This window comes from Crinia signifera, chromosome 4 (assembly GCF_055691185.1).
Source record: "Crinia signifera chromosome 4, ASM5569118v1, whole genome shotgun sequence".
NCBI lineage: Eukaryota > Metazoa > Chordata > Amphibia > Anura > Myobatrachidae > Crinia > Crinia signifera.
The window spans coordinates 155,637,515-155,660,755 of NC_139220.1; the positions used below are offsets into that span (position 1 = coordinate 155,637,515).

The window sequence follows — 23,241 nt, forward strand, 5'->3', positions numbered from 1 at the left end:
AGTGAAAAAAAGGAAACTTACAATACTAAATAAATATATACAGTATATAATACGTATAGTGTCTTCACATAGATGGATATATGCATACACCAGATTTATCTTCCCCTACTAGAGGTATATTTGCATATTATATATGGTGCAGCATTATTATATTAATATTCTCTTGTTAACATATCACTATGGGGACCACAGGTTGTTTATTTTGGAAAAAATTCAGAAAAATTTTTTGAATTTTTTTTTTAAAAAAATTGAAGGAGAGGGAACAGTTAGTAATTGCAGTTCATGTCAATCTTCTAAGAAAATACTGTAATGAATCGACTCATTCAAACATCTGGGCCATATGGTATCCAACTTATGGATCCACATGGCTTCCCGGCGTAGGAGGGTCTTTGCTCTGTCTCCCCCTCGGTTTGGGGGTGGAATTCTGTCGATGATCATGCATTGGAGGGCAGATAATGGATGTTTGGCCTCCAAGAAATGCTTAGCGACTGGCTTATCAGTAGTGCCAGTAAGGAGTGCAGAGGTAATAGATGATCTGTGGTTAGCCATTCGCTGTTTAAATGTGCAAATCGTTTTGCCCACATATATTAACGAGCACGGGCATTTCAGGATGTATACCACATAATCAGATGTGCATGTGAGTCGGTGTAGGATGTTAATCTTCCGTCCTGTTTAGGGATGGTGGAAAAATGCACCTGGCGTCATACTTCTGCACGTTGTGCATCCGGTGCAGCGATGGCATCCCTTTTTGGGAGTTGTTAGCCACGTGTCATTGTTGGACCTAGGTGTCATCTGAGGTCTTATCAATTGATCTTTTAGATTTTGCCCACGTCTGTAGCTTATTAGCGGCTTATTTGGTAGCCTGTTCTTGAGTATTGGGTCACTCGCTACAATGTGCCAATGCTGCCTGATGCTTTTTTGTATTAACCCACTTGCTGTGTTATAAGTAGTGGGGATCACAAATAGGTTGTCTTTCTTGGTGGCTTTTCTGGTACTTTTTGATGCATGAATGTTTCGGGCCTTGTGTAGGCAATTCTGTATGACAGGCCTGTTATAGCCTCTCTCTTCGAAGCGTTGACACATTTCCTGCAATTGGAGTTCCGCTACATTTTCTTCTGAATTATTACGAAGAACTCTTAAAAATTGTGAAATTGGCAGGTTTCTTTTGAGGCCTGCCGGGTGAAAGCTCTCTGACCTTAACAATGTATTTTGGTCAGTGGGCTTTCGATACAACCTGTGGCCATAGCCACCATCAGTCACATATATGGTCACATCTAAAAATTCGATGGATTCACTCTGTACATTAGTGGTGAATCTAATTGGCAATTCAAGAGAATTGAGCACTGTGAACATATGTAACAATTGTTCATGGGAGTCTTTCCATATCAGGAATACATCGTCAATAAAGCGATGGTAAAGCGCCAACTTATCTCCAAACTGCGGGGCTATGTGGGTCCTCTCGTAAGCGTCCATAAATAGGTTTGCGTACGAGGGAGCGATGTTACTTCCCATAGCAGTCCCCGCAGTTTGGAGATAAAAATTACCATTGTATTTAAAGTAATTACACGTCAATGTCAATTCAAGCAGTGATATTAGGAATTCTACTGGGGGAGTCTTGTGACCACTCAGTGTGAGTGCCTCTCTCACTGTCTGGAGCCCCAGGTTGTGCGGTATTACCGTGTACAGTGATGACACGTCCATCGTGACTAGGAGGTGTCCCTCACTGTACACCACCTGTTTTAATTTTTCCCAAAAATCGGTGGTATCTCTGATGTAGCTGTCTGTTCCCTGCACCAGAGGCTGTAGGAAACTGTCTAGATAAACAGCAATGTTGGAAAAAAGTGAGTGCCTGGCGGATATGATTGGCCGCCCAGGCGGACTCACTAATGTTTTATGTATTTTTGGCGTCAGATACAATATAGGGCAGATGGGGTGGTCAACCAGTAAAAACTGGCTCACATCGCGGGTGGACCATTTAAGCATTTTTAGGCGCACACGACGCGACCGACCCGATTTTTCACTGTTTTCAATGCATTTCAATGGAAAAATCGGGGGCATCGCGTCGGTCGCGTCGCAGGCCACTATAATTACCCCCGATGGCCAAGATTTGTGGCCGTGCTAGGAAACAAGTACCGAGGTGTTAAAAAAGAAGAAAAAAGGAAACTTATAAATTAGTGAAAAAAAGGAAACTTACAATACTAAATAAATATATACAGTATATAATACGTATAGTGTCTTCACATAGATGGATATATGCATACACCAGATTTATCTTCCCCTACTAGAGGTATATTTGCATATTATATATGGTGCAGCATTATTATATTAATATTCTCTTGTTAACATATCACTATGGGGACCACAGGTTGTTTATTTTGGAAAAAATTCAGAAAATTTTTTTGAATTTTTTTTTTTAAAAATTGAAGGCGAGGGAACAGTTAGTAATTGCAGTTCATGTCAATCTTCTAAGAAAATACTGTAATGAATCGACTCATTCAAACATCTGGGCCATATGGTATCCAACTTATGGATCCACATGGCTTCCCGGCGTAGGAGGGTCTTTGCTCTGTCTCCCCCTCGGTTTGGGGGTGGAATTCTGTCGATGATCATGCATCGGAGGGCAGATAATGGATGTTTGGCCTCCAAGAAATGCTTAGCGACTGGCTTATCAGTAGTGCCAGTAAGGAGTGCAGAGGTAATAGATGATCTGTGGTTAGCCATTCGCTGTTTAAATGTGCAAATCGTTTTGCCCACATATATTAACGAGCACGGGCATTTCAGGATGTATACCACATAATCAGATGTGCATGTGAATCGGTGTAGGATGTTAATCTTCCGTCCTGTTTAGGGATGGTGGAAAAATGCACCTGGCGTCATACTTCTGCACGTTGTGCATCCGGTGCAGCGATGGCATCCCTTTTTGGGAGTTGTTAGCCACGTGTCATTGTTGGACCTAGGTGTCATCTGAGGTCTTATCAATTGATCTTTTAGATTTTGCCCACGTCTGTAGCTTATTAGCGGCTTATTTGGTAGCCTGTTCTTGAGTATTGGGTCACTCGCTACAATGTGCCAATGCTGCCTGATGCTTTTTTGTATTAACCCACTTGCTGTGTTATAAGTAGTGGGGATCACAAATAGGTTGTCTTTCTTGGTGGCTTTTCTGGTACTTTTTGATGCATGAATGTTTCGGGCCTTGTGTAGGCAATTCTGTATGACAGGCCTGTTATAGCCTCTCTCTTCGAAGCGTTGACACATTTCCTGCAATTGGAGTTCCGCTACATTTTCTTCTGAATTATTACGAAGAACTCTTAAAAATTGTGAAATTGGCAGGTTTCTTTTGAGGCCTGCCGGGTGAAAGCTCTCTGACCTTAACAATGTATTTTGGTCAGTGGGCTTTCGATACAACCTGTGGCCATAGCCACCATCAGTCACATATATGGTCACATCTAAAAATTCGATGGATTCACTCTGTACATTAGTGGTGAATCTAATTGGCAATTCAAGAGAATTGAGCACTGTGAACATATGTAACAATTGTTCATGGGAGTCTTTCCATATCAGGAATACATCGTCAATAAAGCGATGGTAAAGCGCCAACTTATCTCCAAACTGCGGGGCTATGTGGGTCCTCTCGTAAGCGTCCATAAATAGGTTTGCGTACGAGGGAGCGATGTTACTTCCCATAGCAGTCCCCGCAGTTTGGAGATAAAAATTACCATTGTATTTAAAGTAATTACACGTCAATGTCAATTCAAGCAGTGATATTAGGAATTCTACTGGGGGAGTCTTGTGACCACTCAGTGTGAGTGCCTCTCTCACTGTCTGGAGCCCCAGGTTGTGCGGTATTACCGTGTACAGTGATGACACGTCCATCGTGACTAGGAGGTGTCCCTCACTGTACACCACCTGTTTTAATTTTTCCAAAAAATCGGTGGTATCTCTGATGTAGCTGTCTGTTCCCTGCACCAGAGGCTGTAGGAAACTGTCTAGATAAACAGCAATGTTGGAAAAAAGTGAGTGCCTGGCGGATATGATTGGCCGCCCAGGCGGACTCACTAATGTTTTATGTATTTTTGGCGTCAGATACAATATAGGGCAGATGGGGTGGTCAACCAGTAAAAACTGGCTCACATCCTGATCTATCCAATGGTTATTTAAGGCTTCTGTTATCAATTGTTTAGTTTTATTTTCAAAGATGGAGGTGGGATCACTCTGTAGCAGTTTGTAAGTATTAAAATCTTGTAATTGACGCAGGGCTTCTGAGTGATAATCTGTGGTGTTCATTATCACCACAGCACCCCCTTTGTCTGCCGGCCTGATAGTTATTTTGTTATTTAATTTGAGGTCTCTTAGGGCCTGTCTCTCGGCTAGCGGCAGATTGTGTTTAGTATACTTGGGGGGTGGTGTGGTGGTCACATTACTTGGTATGTCCCGTTCTAATAGCATATTGAATGTTTTAATGCTTGAATTAAATGACTGAGGGTCATAAGTGCTTTTTCTCTTAAATTGGGGTTTATTCGATTGATCAGTTGTGCTGCTGAACTTCTCAGCTAAGCGTAGTTTCCTCGACATTTTGTATTTATCAATAGTCCACTAAAAGTGGTTAAAAGGAACTGTTGGTATAAATGATAAACCCCTAGCCAACAAATTAGTTTCTGCGGTCGTTAATGTTTCTGACGATAGATTGATTACCGTATTTTGCCCGACCTTGGTCCCCTTCTCCTGTCGGTTTTGGTAGCGGAAACTTTGCCTAAAGGGGGGGTATTCAATTGTGATCTAGTAAATGTACGCTGCAAGGGGGGACGTTCTTTAATACGTCCAGAGTGTTCTGCTTCTGAGGAGGATGCAGAGGTACCACTATCAAAGTTGTATGCTTTTTGTTGTTGTCTGAATGGTCTGGCTCTAAAAGGGGTGGTATCCGAGCCAACTAACCAACCATAAACACGGTGTTCCTGGTAATCCCTTTTTACCTTTTCTAGCTTGGTTCTTTTAAATGATATAAGATCCTTACGGTAGCGATCAATTTGATCTTTCAACTTCTCTAACCAGGGTTCAGTGGTATCTGTTTGTAATTGTTGGACGGCAGTGGATCTCAATGTGGACAGTCTTATTCTTTTTAGTTCGGCTCCTACCTCCTCGACCACTAATAAAAGCAGGTCGAAGGAGCATTTATTGAGGATCGAACACCATCGGCTGCAAAATGTAGGATTGTTCCTACCAATGGTAGGAATATTTTTTAAACGAAAACCCCTAGGGATCTGCTTTTTGCGATGATAATCTGATAGGAACTGTCCATGTAATATGAGATCCACTTCCTTCTTTTCCAACTGTAACAATTTATGGTACAGGTCAATTGTATTATCAGCAGGTAAGGATCCAAACTCATTGGTATCAAATAGCACCCGGTCCACATCCTCATCAGTCAATGCTAGTAAGTCATATTCAGCTCTATGCAGTAATTCAGAGCTAACTAAATTTTCCATTAGAAGATAGCTGCTAGATCATACAATATCACAAACATAGAAAAAAATACACATAAAGAAATCAAAGGGAACCCAAGCATTTACAAGTGGGACTCAAGGTCAGGTATACCTCGGTTTAAATGTGACCTGATGGTGGCTATTTAAACATATCCAGATATTAGATTCCACTATACGCTTTCAAACAACAAAAAATGTAAATGCAGAAAAAATTGTAATTGCATCCAAAATGGCTTGCTGGTTGCTTTTAAATGTTAAAAAACATTTTCATCATTGGTGGACATGAACAGAAATGAGGCGGAATGGTCCATGCAATTTAAATCAGCTGTAGTCAATTAGGGCAATTTTTAGCATATGTCCATAATTCATGGGTGCCTAGTATTTAGAGTTGGGGAGCCAATCCTCAATCCTTGTATACATAGTCCATGTTACTGGCACTCACATCGAATAACAACAGCTTGCTGGGGTGACATTCCAAGGTAGGGAACTTGCTAGAAGATCGCTACTGCATATAGTAGAAGTAAATGGAGTCACTCACCAGTCTTGTGATAAATCAAAAGTGGGGTTTTAATCAGGCAGCATCGCAACAGTGATGGGCATCGACGTTTCGGTCCGCCTCTGGGACCTTTTTCAAGATAACAAGCAAAGGGCTAGAGCCTCTCTATTTATGCCATACATGACCCGGAAGTGCTTATTGCGGTTCAGTTATTCAATTAACTTTTAAAACATACATCTGTGCAAGTTATATGCATAATACAATAATACATTTGTATGGAGTCCGAATCTAAAGTGCAAGTGCTTGTCTGTATAGTTGTTTAAGGTGCTGTAGTAGTGCAATAGATAATTATACCTGTGGTCCGCATGCCTGGAACGCACGCTACCGGACCTGGAAGTGATGTGTGAAAGTGATTGTGCCGGTGATTGGCTTATCACCTTGACAAAGGGGCCAGTCCCCGAAACGTTGGAGATTTTTCTGCACAATAAAAATTCCTTGGAGTGCCGCCGCCTGCCTGCTGTTTATCCCTACCATACAGATCCGGAGGGCACCCAGGTACTTACCCTTGAACGTTGGAGTGCCGATCCGCTACCACTATCCTATATATATCCTATATATATATATATATATATTCGTTGGAGAAGGGCAGCACTCCATTACAAGGAGGTATAGACGGCGGTGCCTTCCGAAGGAGACCCTGGGACCGGAATGCCCAACACAGCAAACATAGCGGCGGCACTCATCAATTAATAGGAAACAGAAGCAAGAGCTGCAATGTTTCGATGTTTAATGATACATTAAGACCCGGACGTGACAGGAGGGGCTAATAGCATTTGATCACATGGCGCTTCACGCCTGAAGACGATGTATCATTAAACATCGAAACATTGCAGCTCATGCTTCTGTTTCCTATTATTTGATGAGCACCGCCCCTAGGTTTGCTATATATATATATATATATATATATATATATATATATTGCTTGTAGATATCGCACCAGCTTCACAAGTTCAATAATTAACTGTGCTGAAGTCAAATCAATTTAACAGCAGAGAGTCCCATGTCACAGGAAGACCAGCACCAGTCCAGTATATTCAATACATATTTATTGTCACAGAGGACATAAGTGAACAGCAAACAAACATGTCATCATGTCAGCATACAACACCCGTCACCCTCTTGAAAAAGGTGCTGGAAGCGCCGAAACGGCCGTCGAGGAGACGTTGCCTAAAGGCTAGATTGCAGCCTGAAACCATGCTGAATTGATGCTAAGTATAGCCTGACGGGTGTTGTATGCTGACATGATGACATGTTTGTTTGCTGTTCACTTATGTCCTCTGTGACAATAAATATGTATTGAATATACTGGACTGGTGCTGGTCTTCCTGTGACATGGGACTCTCTGCTATATATATATATATATATATATATATATATATATATATATGTATAAGTTCCAGCAAGCCGGCACTCCACACAACAAATTCAATGTACCTGTGTGCCCTTGTGAGTAATGGATATTCTGCAGGTATGGGGGACCAAGGTGAGAGCTGGATTCCTCCAAAGAACAGCACTACAGGGTTTAGTGCAACACAAATTTATTGAGCAACATTTCGGGGCCAACCAGACCCCGTCATCAGGCTTATAGCATACAGAAATGTATGCTATAAGCCTGACGAGGGGGTCTGGTTGGCCCCGAAACGTTGCTCAATAAATTTGTGTTGCACTAAACCCTGTAGTGTCGTGCTTTGGAGGAATCCAGCTCTCACCTGGGTCCCCCATACCTGCAGAATATATATATATATATATATATATATATACACATATATAAATATATATATATATATATATATATATATATATATATATATATACACTAGTAATCCTGCTCAAGGCAAATGCTTTGAAAGCTAGTCTGCTGCCTTGTGATTGCCTCTGTGTTTGTGCATGTGTGTGATGTAGTTTCACTTGCTGCCAACAGATGGCAGTATTTTGGAGACAATCAAATGGACAGTAGACATATATATATATATATATATATATATATATATATATATATATATTGTAAGACAGTGGCAGGGAAAGTCATAGACGGCAGGTACTTTTCCCCTAGAATCCTGTCTTATGGCATATAGACTGCAGGCTATTTCAATCTGTGTGGTAAGCTCCGGCTTACAAAGGGTGTTCTGTCCTGGGCTGGTAATCAGGAGAACACCTGATTCTTTAAAAAGGAGTCAGCCCTCTCCTTAGAGCTCTCTCTCTCTCCCTGGGTGTTGGAGGCAGTAAGCTGCTGCTAGAGAGAGACAAGGCTGTAAGTACTGCATTACTTGATCTATATCTGCTGTATGCGTCCAGTGTCACATAGTGTGGCCCTGGTATAGAGAGGGACGTTTATTCTGTTTAGTTAGAGCTCAGACGAGCAGGTTTTTGTTTTCTGTTTTGCCTGAAGTGCAAAGGCTGTTGTTAGTTTCTTGCTCTGAGTGCTGCAATAAAACTCAGGCAAGCCCTGTTTTGGACCCAAGCCGTGATGTCACTGTCTAAGTCTGTGCCAAATCCTCACCTGTGCCTACCCGTTTGATGCTAAAACCCCACATATGGTGGAGAATGCGAGCAAGCATCTCACTTAAAGAGACATACATCGAACTATAGGACTTTTGCTACAGCAAGCTGGAAGTTGTTGCTAAAGGCAACCAGCCACAAGTGAGTGTCTGGAGTGCACTGATACTTGCATGTCCTGGCTAAAGGCTGCTGTAACACTGCAACAGGAGACTGTTAAAATGGAGGACCTTTTAAAACACTTGGTGCAGGCAAATGAGCTGCAGCGGCAGGCCAACGCACATCAGCAAAAGGTGCATGAGGAGGCCATGCGTGCCCAGGCTGAAACCAATGTTTTGCTGCTTGAATCCAACAGACTAGCCTTAAAGGAACAGCAGCAAATTAATCTGCAATTACAAGAGCAAATACAGAATGTGGCTAAGAGTGTGGCGCAGAGTGTGCAAACACCCCAACCCTTGCTTCCAACCACACGGGCTGCAGTACAGAAATCTCTGCAAAAGATGACTCTCACGGATGATGTAGAGGCCTTTCTTGCGGTGTTTGAACGTGTAGCAGAGCGTGAACAGTTACCCGTGGATCAATGGGCAGGTGTGGTAGCACCTTTTCTAACTGGAGAACCACAAAAGGCGTATTTTGGTCTGAGTGAGCAGGATGCTAACGACTACGCGAAACTCAAGGGAGAGATCCTTGCTCGCTTAGGCGTAAACATGAGTGTGCGTGCCCGGAAGGTGCATAACTGGACTTTTTCTGAACAGTTACCTGCGCGGTCCCAAATGTATGACCTGGTCCACCTGGTAAAGAAATGGCTACAGCCAGAGGAGTCTACACCAGCGCAGATCGTGGAGAGAGTCGTGCTGGACAAGTATCGTTGTTCCTTACCTCCAAAGGTTCAGCGCTGGGTCGGTCAGGGCGACCCTAATGATGCCGAGGGGCTTGTCAACTTGGTTGAGAGGTACAGAGCTACTGAAAATCTACTCCAAGAAGTGCCTCCTGGACATTCCACCCTCAAGAACAGCAAAGCGGCCGGATCATCTGGTAAGACTGTTCCATTTACTAGAGGGGTAAATAATGTTGTAAAGGGAGGTGGCCTAGATGGGGAACAAACAGTGGAGAGGCGTTCCCAAGGGACAGTAGGGTCCAAACCTGGGTCGCAAAAAGACTGGGGCCGCATACAGTGTTGGCGTTGTCATGGACCTGGGCATATTGCTGCCAATTGCCCCCTTACTTCTGAGCCAATGGAGTGTGATACAGCCAGGCGAAGCTCTTTATATGCACGTTCTGTTTTCTCTGCTGAGACTGTGTCAGAAACTGGACAGCAAATATGTCATGTAAAGGTGGATGGTTATCCCGGGAGGGCTCTACTGGACTCTGGGAGTTTAGTTACTCTCATCCATGCCAGCTTGGTAGACCCTGGGACACTCACAGGACGTTACATAGGGGTCTTGTGCATACATGGGGACACCAAGGAGTATCCCACAGCTTTAGTCCAGCTAAAGAGTACTTGTGGAACTGTGTCCCATGAAGTGGGCGTGGTAGAGACCCTGATGCATAGTGTGATCCTGGGAAGAGACTTCCCATTGTTCTGGGACTTGTGGAAAAAGAATGTACACTGCACTAGAAATGATGTTAATAATGAGAATGTGTGCCCTGTGATTAGTCCTGAGCCTTTTGATCAGGATACTGAGGTTCAAACGGTAGGGGTGACCACTATTGAATCTGACCGTTTTCCCCTAGCTGTTCCTGCAGGTGAAGCTGAGGAGCAGGAAGAAGCGTGTGACATGCCTGAGCTAGAGATGTCACGTGATAATTTTGGGACTGCTCAACTTAGAGATCCCACCTTATTAAGAGCTAGGGAAAATCCTAAAGTCATAAATGGTGAGCCCCAATACCCCAATGCTGACAAAGAGTTCCCATATATGGCCATTAACCAGGATCTACTGTATCGGGTAGATAAAAAAGTGGGAAGTGTAAATTATAAAGTGTATCAACCAGGTAAACGGAAGCCAGAACAGTTGTACCATGTGAACTTAATTAAACCCTGGAAAGACAGAGAGACTCTGACAGCTGTAAGTGCCCCCTCTAGTGATAGCCCAGAGGTGCGGGTGTCAGAGACCCTGTCCAAATCCCAGAAGCAGGAAACTAAAGAGTTAGTACAAAGGAATTATGATGTGTTCTCAGAACTTCCAGGGCGCACCACAGCCATAAAACATGACATTGTCACCGAACCTGGAGTTCGGGTACGCTTAAAACCCTATAGAGTACCAGAAGCGCGTAGACAGGCCATATCTGGGGAGGTCCAGAAAATGTTAGACCTGGGGTATGTTATCGGGAGAGGTATAATAAAGCCACAAATAAATAAAGTGGAGGCTATCCAAGACTGGCCTCGTCCTTCAACAAAAAAACAAGTCAGGGCTTTTTTGGGAATTCTGGGGTATTACCGTAGGTTCATTCCCCAGTTTGCAACCATGGCAGCGCCCCTAACCGATCTTACCAAAGGAGGTAGGGCAGTTATGGTCAGCTGGAACCCAGAGGCTGAAAGGGCATTCCAAGAATTAAAAGTGGCCCTTTGTAATCAACCAGTCCTGATCACTCCAGATTTTAAAAAAGAGTTTGTCGTACAGACTGATGCTTCTGATGTGGGACTAGGTGCTGTCCTCTCCCAAGAAGTTGGTGGAGAGGAACACCCGGTAACATATTTGAGCAGGAAGCTCACACCTACGGAGAGAAACTACAGTATAGTCGAGCGGGAGTGCTTAGCAATCAAGTGGGCCCTTGAATCCCTAAAGTACTATCTCTTAGGACGCTCCTTTAGATTAATCACTGACCACTCCCCACTTACATGGATGTACCAAGCCAAAGAGAGAAATGTAAGGGTCATGAGATGGTTTCTCAATTTGCAAAATTTCAAATTTACAGTGGAACACAGAGCAGGAAGGCTTCAGGGTAATGCCGATGTCCTATCCCGAACATACTGCCAGTTGGCAGACAGTGTCCGACCCCACAGGTTCGAACAGAGGGGGAGGGTATGTAAGACAGTGGCAGGGAAAGTCATAGACGGCAGGTACTTTTCCCCTAGAATCCTGTCTTATGGCATATAGACTGCAGGCTATTTCAATCTGTGTGGTAAGCTCCGGCTTACAAAGGGTGTTCTGTCCTGGGCTGGTAATCAGGAGAACACCTGATTCTTTAAAAAGGAGTCAGCCCTCTCCTTAGAGCTCTCTCTCTCTCTCCCTGGGTGTTGGAGGCAGTAAGCTGCTGCTAGAGAGAGACAAGGCTGTAAGTACTGCATTACTTGATCTATATCTGCTGTATGCGTCCAGTGTCACATAGTGTGGCCCTGGTATAGAGAGGGACGTTTATTCTGTTTAGTTAGAGCTCAGACGAGCAGGTTTTTGTTTTCTGTTTTGCCTGAAGTGCAAAGGCTGTTGTTAGTTTCTTGCTCTGAGTGCTGCAATAAAACTCAGGCAAGCCCTGTTTTGGACCCAAGCCGTGATGTCACTGTCTAAGTCTGTGCCAAATCCTCACCTGTGCCTACCCGTTTGATGCTAAAACCCCACAATATATATATATATAGATGATTTAAAAATATATTTATAGATAACGTGCAAAAGGCAATATTATATGTAGACATATAAATTGTAAACCAAATTGAGCAGCAATATCTAGCATTTGTAATTATAATATCAGAGTAAAATTAACTACATTACTGTTACTGATACAATGACTAATCCAAGCACCAATTTAAATAATAATGCTTAGATTTCCTTGACAGGTGAACCCCTTTTTGTGATTACAGGTATATATGAAATATGTTAGAGGCAGTGGGAATACCTAAGCAGCTGGAGTACTATTACTATTAGTTGAACATTATATAAAATTTGGCAAATTTAAGCCAGAAGCATGACCATGATTAATCCAACTGTAGTGCACACTATTGTATTTCAAAGTTCATATCCGAAGTTTGCAGTTATAACAAAATAAATTAGAATAAACTAAAAAAATTACTAGTTTAAGCTTTAATGTACACATTTTATACTATTTGGTTATCCTTTCAAAAGTGAACATTATATTGATGGAGCTCAAAGTAAACCCCATTCAAATATTGTTATATTATGGTGCCGCTAAGGTTTAAACATGTTCTAATCAGAGCTCAGACTATGGGTAACATTTAATAGAATGAGAGATTCAGAAAGTGAGAGATTTGGTAAGAAATCGCCAGGTTTTTTTTTTAAGGCGGCAATCATTTACACTTCAAAATCAAAGTGGTTTGCAGTGTAAATGATTGCCGCTTTAAAAACTGGAGATTTCTTACGAAATCTTTCACTGAATCTCTCATCTATTAATTTTCCTCCTTTTTTTCTAACTTGTTATCCCTGCCTAAATTGTTTGCAAACTGTAACTTTAGTTTGAGGAACTAATTGAAGAACAGCTTTGCACAGTAACTCAAGCATCTCTAGTACATACCTTCCAACCATCTCGATAATCGCGGGAACGTCCCCATTTTCGGGGATGTTCCTGCATCCCTCCCGCCACTGGCAGTGTCCCACGGCATCCCCCACATCCAGAGGGGCTGGGGGCTTGGCCATGCCCCCACAGCGTAAAATGGGGGCGTGGCCTCACGGCACGCAGCGATTATCATCCACACCCCCTCCCGTGACAATCCACGCTCCTCCCGCGACAAGCCACGCCCACTTATTTCGACACGCGCATCTGTCCCTCCTCGGACAAACTAGAAGTTCGGAGGTGTGCTAGTATTTAATAGGGAATTTGAGATGTATGTGTGCAATATACAATAAGAAGGGTTTCCATGTTTCCTGTGTTTTCTAGGGAGGTGTATTTTTCACTCCAATCTGGTTCCTCTAAGCTAATATACATTTTATTTTAATAGTATGAAGACCGACTTAAAAAGAAGCTAGGTTGCACTACCACAGAAAGAATCTTGTTGCATATCCATCCCTCACTTGCTAATGAAGACTCCATCCTGTACAAGCGACTCCTAGCACATCACAAATACTCAGCCCTACAATTTACTGATATTAACAGTATCAGAGCATTTGTAAAGGACAACCAAAGTTCTCAAGGTAAGTTGATATGTGTGCAGAATTGTCTTGTTTGGTACGTTACTGGAAATTTACTGGAAGGTTACTTTAGTATACAGTCAAATGATTTTGCTTTATTTCATAACATATCATTTACAGAGTGAATACATGTACAATCTAATAATCTATAATTTAATATTTAGTTAATTATCTTTTTGGCACTAAGCTTCCTTGAGAAGAATCCACTTTGCCTACTCCATATTGATGTGTGATGCTTGTCCTCCATTATGACAATATGTTGCATTTCATTGCATAGAATGAGTGTGTTGGGAAAAAGGTGGGTGGAGCACTAAAAATAGGAGTAATTGGTTTACAATAGATTTATATCAACATGAAAAAATGTATTATTATAGGATAAAATTGCTGTTTTATTGTGCAATTGCACTGGGTAGGGTATAAAATAAATGCATATATAACACAATTTGTTGCACAAAATATACAATATTATAGAGCATTAAAAATAGTATATTACTCAATAAAAAATAAAAATAAATATAAATAAAAAATAGATATAAGGATGGGTCTTATACTTAGTGGTCTGAAGTCCCGTTTCACCCAGGGGTGGGAGACGTTTTGTGGGAATGGAGCAGTCCTTGGGTCAATCCATATATAGCTGGAAATTGAAAGGGTCCATATACCTTGCTGGATTCTTTTCAAGCTGGAGGATGATGATAGAGCCCCTGTTGGAGTGCGGGGAATCCTCAACAATGATGCGGAATTTGTAATCCTTATTGTGCAGATGGTGGTTCCCAAATGGATAGTGCAGCTGTTGAGCCCAGGTATTGCAAAGTTGGAATCGGTCTCCAAAGTTGTAGTAATTGAAAGGGCTAGGAATCAGACCAAAGTAACCCAGATAAAATCAGCAGGTGCTCCCTGACATGTTTCGCCGTCCATCTGACAGCTTTTTCAAAGATGTAGCCAGCCATATTCACTACATTATGCTAATGTGAGTATCATTATAATTCATGAGCATAGTGGCACTGACCACTGTTTTTCCATCTGCAGTCGCAGCTATCATTAAAATCTTTGTGTCTTTTATTTATTTTGTCTGAAGTGAAAGCAGACATTGTATAACAAGTAAGGTAATCCACTGTAGTTTGTTTTCCTACAAATTCTGCTTGAAACACTTGTTATCTTTCTCTGTTTCTTGCGAGAGTTCTATTTTGGAATGAGTTTGGATTGGACAGATGCCAGTTGTCTTCGTTAGGCTTATATGGAAAAATAATTATTAACTTCCATGGATCATTTTATTTCAAGATTCTAGGTTTAGACTTTTCAACCGAATTAACATGAATGTGTAGAACGTTTCAGTTGTGATTCTTAAGAACGCTCTTCACACAAAACGTCTTATAACAAATGTTGTTTGAATGATGAAATCTCTTTTCAATCACAAATATATACAAATGGATAATATAAATTCTATGGAAGAAAATGATTTAGTACAGACTAATCTGTTGGTTCAGAAACAAGCTTCTCACTAGAACTATTTTTAGATAAACACACTTGTACAACCCTGGTGAGAAATAAAATAGTATGTATAAATGAAAATAATGTCCACAGCTATTTATTAATTGTCTTCTGGGATAATTATCTGAACTATTAGCACCACTACCATTTAAAATGCAATTCCCTTTCTGTGTAAGATCTGGCTGGAAGCAATGCTGATGTTCGTGGATCTGAGCGATTTTTATTTATATTGTGCATACATACAAGTATGACTTTAGATGTGCCGTGCTACATTAGAGATGGCGGTTGCAGTGAGGATGTTGCTGGTATCAGTGTAGTGGCAACTCAAAGTCAGGTGTGTCCTGACCACTTCAGGGGAGTGCCTGAGTCTGCGAATGCATCACTGTACTCAGTGACAATTGTCCCGGTGTCTTAGTTCTTCATCCCATTGAACAGTCTGAGCAATTATACAGCTGTCTGATGTTTGATGGTGCATCCGATGCTGTGTGTTTTTCCCACAAACAGTGGATTAGAGATGCTGCCAGTGGGCATCTCTGTACAAATTCATGTAGCTTCAATATATGCATATCTTCGCATTTCCTCTGCATATGGAATTACAGTTGTGATTTGGGACCACCACTTATTTAGTTGCACACATCAGTAATATCATGATACCAGGATAGCTACTGCAAAATCCAATCTCTGCTGCCCATTCACATTTAAATCTATTAGGTTAGTTTTAAATTACAAAGTTTCTTAATAAGTATTTTTATGGTTGCATTCTATTCACTAGGTCTGGGGTAGCCAACTCCAGTCCTCGAGAGCTACCAACAGTTAAAGTTTTCCAGGTCTCCACACAGAATCACAACTGAAGTTATTAGCTCCACCTGTGGATCTTTTAAAATGTGTGAGTGAGTAATGAGTGCACCTGTGCAGCAGCTAGGTTGTCTGGAAAATGCGAACTGTTGGTAGCTCTCGAGGACTGGAGTTATCTACCACTGTTCTAGGTCATGAATACCATTTAATACATTGATGAAATTAGTATCAAGTTCCCAATTATTGCCAACATTTCAGTTAGGAGGAATCTCTAGGCATTTAAACAGGGGCACCCATGTGCAGCCTCCTCTGTTTGGGCCCTCTTCTTTCTGTCTGCCACAGTGTCAGGCTGCCCAAGACAATAGAGCCTGCGCACTAGAGCACTCAGACTCTATTGCACATGGGCAGACCTCTGTAAAAATGGCCATCTTAGGCGAGATGTTTTGTTTCTGTGCAGGGTAAATACTTGCTTCTATATTTTTACACTGTAATTTAGATTACAATTTGAACACAACCCACCCAAATGTAACTCTCTCTGCATATGTTACATTTCTACCACCTGCTGTGCACATGATTTTGTGCACTTTGCTTTGTGATCCATGTCAGCATAATTACCAAGTTATTTGCTCCACTAGTTGGACCACTTTTAGGGGCCTAGTGTAGGAGCAGTAACTCTTCGCATTAAGTTATTATAAGTATCAAGCAGTGGCAGCTCTTACTCTTTTGGATGAGGGGGGCTGTCGCAATGCGGGCCCCCCTCCGCAGCCGCCACCACACTCCCCACACCTTCTGGTCCCAGCTGCCGGTCCCCTGCACGGTGCCAACGTATGCTCAGTAACTTCATACATACTGCGCAGCCCCTTTGCGGCATCCCCCGGAGACTTAATCAGTTTCCCAGGTCTGGCGCATGCGCAGTATGGTCCGTGGTACTGCACATGTGCAGAACTGGTTTTGGGGCTGCTGTGCATTTGCGCACAGAGAGGCATCCCAGAGGGAGGGAACACTTCCCTATGGGACTGCCTTGAGTGACTGGCATGTCGGACTTCTAATAGGAAGTCACTGCAAGACACATGGAAGCCAGAGCCTCACAGACTGAATCTGGCTCCACTTTACGCAGAGACAGTGGTGGATTGTACCTGGGGCGGCTGCAGCCCTGCAGCACATAGGTAAAAACCGCCACTGGTATCAAGTTAATTAGAATAAATTGTATTCCTCTTCATCCAGTAACAATGTTATGAAAGCATATCATAGAAGATGACCACCATATCAGGTGAAGCGGTACATTAATGCTGTGACAAAAAAAGAGGTCAGCTCATTGGTGTCCTTCGGCATAGTAGTGTTTACTACATGTAAAAAGAGTTTTCTTTTAAAGTCAAATAGCTCCAAAAGGGTTACGGTATCTGTTTGATTGTAATGCATAAATAAGGTAGTCAATCACTTTAATGCAGATTGTAAACTATAATACCACATTGAATCCTTGGTGTGAGGCGTAGCTTTTACAGCCAGAGTACTTAACAAAGAACATTGTATTATTCAATGGTAAAGCTATTATAGAAAGTTCTCCATACTGATAATACATCAATGTAAACTGATACTACATCACACACTTACATCATATTGTGCATGGTGCTGACATTCCTAACCTTCTGACGGCCTGTTTGAGTTCCTATAAATTACAGTTAAACAGATTATTAGCCTTGGAATGCTTAGGCTGAAGACCGGCCTGTCCTTCATGTAGAATTCATCTGTCAGATCAGAGATGATATATAAAGGTTCATTGCTTATTTTTAAATTCAGTTAAGGTGAGTGATTTCAGGAAGCACGCAGGCCGCCATTTTGGAAAATAGTTTAATCAAATTTATGAAGTCCATTGATACATTTTATGAATGAACTTCATTGATAAAATTATGTTTATTGGTAACCCATAATGGGGACTAAATCCAAACAATAAAACACCCAAATCTAACTCTCTCTGCACATGTTACTTCAGCCCCACCTGCAGTGCATATAGTTTTGTCTATAAGAGTGTGATTGTGCCTTTGCGAGTGAACTACAATAACCCCCATAATTCCACAACATTAGTAATGGAATTAAAAAGATAATGCTACACAGTAATGTTCTTTAAACATTATGTCACACATTATAATCCTCCGGCCACCTACACTCACCAGGCCAATAAAATCATGACCTCAGTCTCAGTTTGCCTAGTTGTACAGATGGAGCCGGCCTCTTCCTTCCTCACGCGCGCCCCGTGGCTATGGAGCTGGCTCCACAGCCCGCCACCTCCCCCGGTGCCCCTCGCCCATGGGCAGATTGGGAACAAAATCCGGCTCGGGAACAGGGGGGGGGGGCTTGGTGCTGACGCTACAGCCGGGGGGGGGGGGTGTTGCTTATGCTACAGCCTGGGGTGGCAGAGGTGGAATAGCTTCAGGTTCGTCTGCCACGCTTCTGTCCGCTCGCTGGTGACGTCATCCGACAGTGACCAACGGCCGTAGCCTCCTCACAAAGTGCAGCATAGCCCAAAACAAATATGGACGCCGCATATGTGCATATAATATATGCATATATGCGGCGGCCATATTTGTTTTGAGCTATGCTGCCGTTTGTGACCAGGCTGTGGCCGCTTGCATATATAGGATGACGCCAGCTCTGGAAGCACGGTCGGCGGCCCAGCCAGAGGGAAATCTGGACTGGCCCACCGGGAAATGGCACGGTTTCCCAGTGGGCCAATCCGGCCTCTGCCCTCGCCGCCCCGCCATCCCCCCTACCCCTGCCCGTATCCCTGAAGTGGAGATGGGCAGGACACGCAGCAGCGCCATCCTGAAACTGGACGTCAGATGGAGCGCCTCTGCGCCGGCGATCGCCAGCGGAGACATGCTGGCGATCCCGGCCAAAGAAGAGAGGGGCTCCATCTGTAGATTTTAATGTTGTCAAGACTTTGGTGCTGTCAGGACTTTTGCAGTGTATGAAGCCGCCATGCTTGCGCTCCACAGTCTGTGCTCAGCTTGGCGCTGTGTCACGCTGCAGACAGCATGGGAGTAGGAAAAGATGGAGATCAGAATTTGGACAGGGGTACTCACTGCCTATTGTAATGTATATGTAGTAGGGCATAGTAGTAGTAGGGCGTCCATCAGAAAAGGATCCAGGTGCACAATTTACATTGCAGTGGGCAATTACAGATCGTGGTGGCTTGTTTATCTACTGACCATCTGTATGGGGACACTGGCAGCACCACCATTGTTACGGCCTTGTTGATTAGCTTAACAGAGTCTCACATTAGCATAAGGTAGTAAATCTGTTTCCTACGGCTGCTTACAAAAATCAGGCCTATGTTTAGTAGAAGATAAGTCCAACAACTGCATGTAAAGTAGGTGTGCCTTAATGTGCAGTTTTTCTCATAGCTCATAAAGGGAGTCCAACATATCACCAGCCTGAAGGTTGCAATTAATTAATTAAGTGTCAGATAGTATTTTCAGATGGAATTTATTAAGGTAAGCAAAGGAATATAAGTAGATCAACTGATGCAATAAGGACATGATATACAATTTGTCTTCTTTAATCAAAACTGCTATGGAGGAAAATTTAATAAATGTCATGGGTTACTTAATCTGAAAAAAAAATAGCATCACATGAGCAGAGGTTTTACAGAAAATAGGAGAAATTGTAATTAAATAAGAGGATCATTTTTACTTTTGCAGTCATCAGATGCACATATGATCTTCTGCTGATCTCTGATATTTTTCAGTTTTCCTTTCTATTCTGAGTAAAGACAACAAAAGGCCTGTGTCTCATTTTGCCTAACACAAACGGAACTGTATCCTCCAGAAGACTTGGATTGAATGTACTAATCATAACCAGATGTTGTTCGTCAAACTAACTGAAATGTATGATGGATGAAAGAAGTGCCACTGTTAGAGTCAAAGTAGTTAAAAATCAATTATGGTGGCAACATTGGTTTAAATATGCCAGCATCCCTCTTTGGGTATTCTATATAAGGGGCTTTATCATAGTTTGGAAAACAATGCCAAAAGTCTACTAAATTCTTGCACTAAAATGGCACACCTGGTTTACCTTTGCACACTGATTTTATAGTAACTATATAGGCAAACACTCATGGGGAATACTGTACCAAGGCCTGCATATTGCCTCAAAAATGCAAACATTAAGACATACTCAGGGCTGTCTTAACAGCAGTGTGGGTCCCTGGGCAAAGCAATGCACTGGGGTCCTTACCCGTTCTCCCCTCCTATCAGTAGCAGCTTTGATGTCCCACAGGTGGCAGGGGGTGCTCTATCTTCCATTCAACATGTAAAACCTGGTGCAGTAACTTCTGCTAATTACTCCTTTACTGCACAGGTGGTGGGAGGGAGAACACTAATGTGTGGAAGGGGGCACTGAGCTGAATAAAGAGTCCCTTGTAAATGACTTCCGGGGAGGTAGGGGGTTATACGCAGGGGAGGGTTGGATAATGGAGTGGGCTTAATATTTGTCATTTTCCGGTGGAAGGGCAGCTTGTTTGACTGCAGATATCGCCACTATCTGGAAATAGATTTCTTAGCCTTCAATAGTATAAAAACCTAGAGTCCCAACTTTCATGAGGTGCGGGGAACTTGGGGATCAGAGACGAGGAGCCAGAGCAATCCATTAAAAAAATATAAAACTGTCCACCAGATGTTTGGAGCTGGAGCAGGGACCGGCTGCTGGAAGGCTGATATGATAATGATGGTTCTGAGCATAAAAGAGACAAGTGGCTAGTGTCGGCAGAAAGGGGAGAGTCCCCACTTTTGGAATATATTCTCAGAAAAACTCTAAGTCAGAGAGAACCTAAGAAATATGACTGGGAATTGCAATTAACAGGTCAGATGTGGACTGCTGCTTTGAAGTTGGATATCTCCAGTTCCCCAGGGCCGATTTTTCTAGTATCCCTGGAAAAAGGGGATCCTCAGCTATCAGCATAGGGCCCTTATACACCTCGGGCCCCTGGGCAAGTGCCCATTAATCCCATACGAAAAGACGGCCCTGGACATACTGTAGCTGTCTACACTCCTGCATTCTGCAGGAGACTCCTTGAAATAGAAGCAATCTCCCTGTCTGCCTGCAAATTCTAGAAATCTCCCTGGTTTTTCCTAACCGACCTTATGCAGCTGTTACCTTTTTTTGGGGAAAAAAGAAATCAGAGATCTATACAATCAGATGGGACTTTCACTTGGAATTTATTGCATAGGCATCACATTTATTATCAAGAAGACACTAAATTTCACAGCAAATAATTGCAAATAAATAATCCAATATTGCAGGCAGCAATGTTATCAATACTTGCTACATTTCCCAAAGTTCATAGTTACTAATGTTATCTAGAAATATCTTCAAGCAACAAGCATTTAAGGACATACTGTATACTCCCATATATGGAACAAACCACGTCCTTTGGGTAAAGCATGACATGCCCTCTTAATAGGGTGCTGTGCAAAATTCTACTGCCAACTATAATCTCCCTGAAACTAATTTTCAAAAGTAGGCAACTATGCATTAAGGCCTGATCTGGAGTAAAGCACGTTTGTAGCTTATCTGTAATGCACACATGCATCCTGCACCCATTTTTAATTACTGGCATGGCAGCCATTATCCTGGTGATTTGCACATGTGCAGTAGGGATAAGTCACCTGGAATAGGGTGGTTGCCATGTTTCCGGAGACCTGCACATACACAGTAGATTCAGAGACAATGCCGGAGTCTACTGTGCCTCATAGAGAAAAGGGCCCTAACAAAGTTTACACAAGGGCCCTGTCCTCTCATAATCTGCCCCTGCTTTGCACATTGGTAAATCAATTTTGGACTGCAGGTGGGGTAGATTTAACATGTGCAGAGAGATTTAGATTTCAGACTAACTAAAAACTAGATTGCAGTGTAAAAATAAAACTATTCAGAATTTATGGGCTACATGCAAAAGCAGCCAGTATTTACCCTACATACTGTACAGTGTTTTTTTGTGTATGCATGCAACTGAGATGCACAGCTCATTTGTCATGTTCAGAGTTGCAGGACAGATGCACGGTAGCAGAAATTTATGTGGGATCCTGGGCAGAGACTGGTTATTTAACAGATGCACAGAGATATTGCAGCTTATGAGTGTGCCCTGGGCATGTCAGTAATAATGTTTGCATTCGTAGATGCAGAATTACCCACAAAGGAGGCCATTGTTCTGAAAGATAATCTGCATTTGCTATACGACTGGTGAAAGTTTCAATATTGCATACCTCTCACCTTGTAGGCTTCAAGATGCAGGATCCTGGCGCGCGCCCGAAATTAGGGGTCGTAACTTGCCGTGCAAGGCCACGCCCCCATTTCGCCGCTGTGGGGGCATGGCCCAGAGGATTTGTGAGCCTCTAGCCATGCCACCAGCCCCTTGGCTGCGGAAATAGACGCTGACCAGCAACTGATAGGGGGGACTACTGCCCCCCTAACACTGCCGGCCGCAGCAGGGACGTGGGAACGTCCCAGAAAACCGGGATGTTCACGCAGTAATCGGGGCGGTTGGGAGGTATGTCATTGTGTCTAATCATCATTCAAACCTGCACCATGAGGTAGTTCAGCACCTATGGATGCTGAAAGTAGGCATCTCAGTCCTTGTATATTTGGATCTACAGTTGTGCTCATAAGTTTACATACTCTAGCAGAATTTGTGATTTCCTGGCCATTTGTCAGAGAGTATGAATGATAACTCACAAACTTTCCTTTCACTCATGGTTAGTGGTTGGGTGAAGTCATTTATTGTCAAACAACTGCGTTTACTCTTTTTAAATCATAAAGTCAACAGAAACTGCCCAAATGACCCTGATCAAAAGTTTACATACCCCAGTTCTTAATACTGTGTATTGCTCCCTTTGACATCAATGACAGCTTGAAGTCTTTTGTTGTAGTTGTGGATGAGGCTCTTTATTTTCTCAGATGGTAAAGCTGCCCATTCTTCTTGGCAAAAAGCCTCCAGTTCCTGTAAATTCTTTGGTTGCCTTGCATGAACTGCACGTTTGAGATCTCCCCAGAGTGGCTCAATGATGGTTCAGGAGACTGAGATGGCCACTCCAGAACCCTCACTTTATTCTGCTGTAGCCAATGACAGGTTGAATTGGCCTTGTGTTTTGGATTATTGTCATGTTGGAACATCCAAGTGCATCCCATGCGCAGCTTCCGGGCTGATGAGTGAAAAATTTCCTCCAGTATTTTCTGATAACATGCTGCATTCGTCCTGCCATCATTTTTGACAGAGTTTCCAGTGCCATTGTAGTTCACACATCCCCAAAACATCAGCGATCCACCTCCGTCTTTCACAGTAGGAATGTGTACCTTT

The 23,241-nt window shown here is 42.8% G+C and overlaps 1 protein-coding gene across 2 annotated transcripts in view; it reads left to right on the plus strand.

The window, feature by feature from the left end:
• Positions 1-23,241, plus strand: part of CPED1 (cadherin like and PC-esterase domain containing 1) — a 265,135-nt gene that overhangs the window by 15,161 nt on the left and 226,733 nt on the right. Inside the window, exon 2 of one of the 2 annotated variants that reach the window (XM_083182819.1) lies at positions 13,421-13,613. In XM_083182819.1, coding sequence (XP_083038945.1) covers positions 13,421-13,613 — 193 coding nt within the window. Of the gene's footprint in view, positions 1-13,420; positions 13,614-23,241 lie in introns of those variants that run through there. The other variant, XM_083182820.1, reaches the window with a different exon arrangement.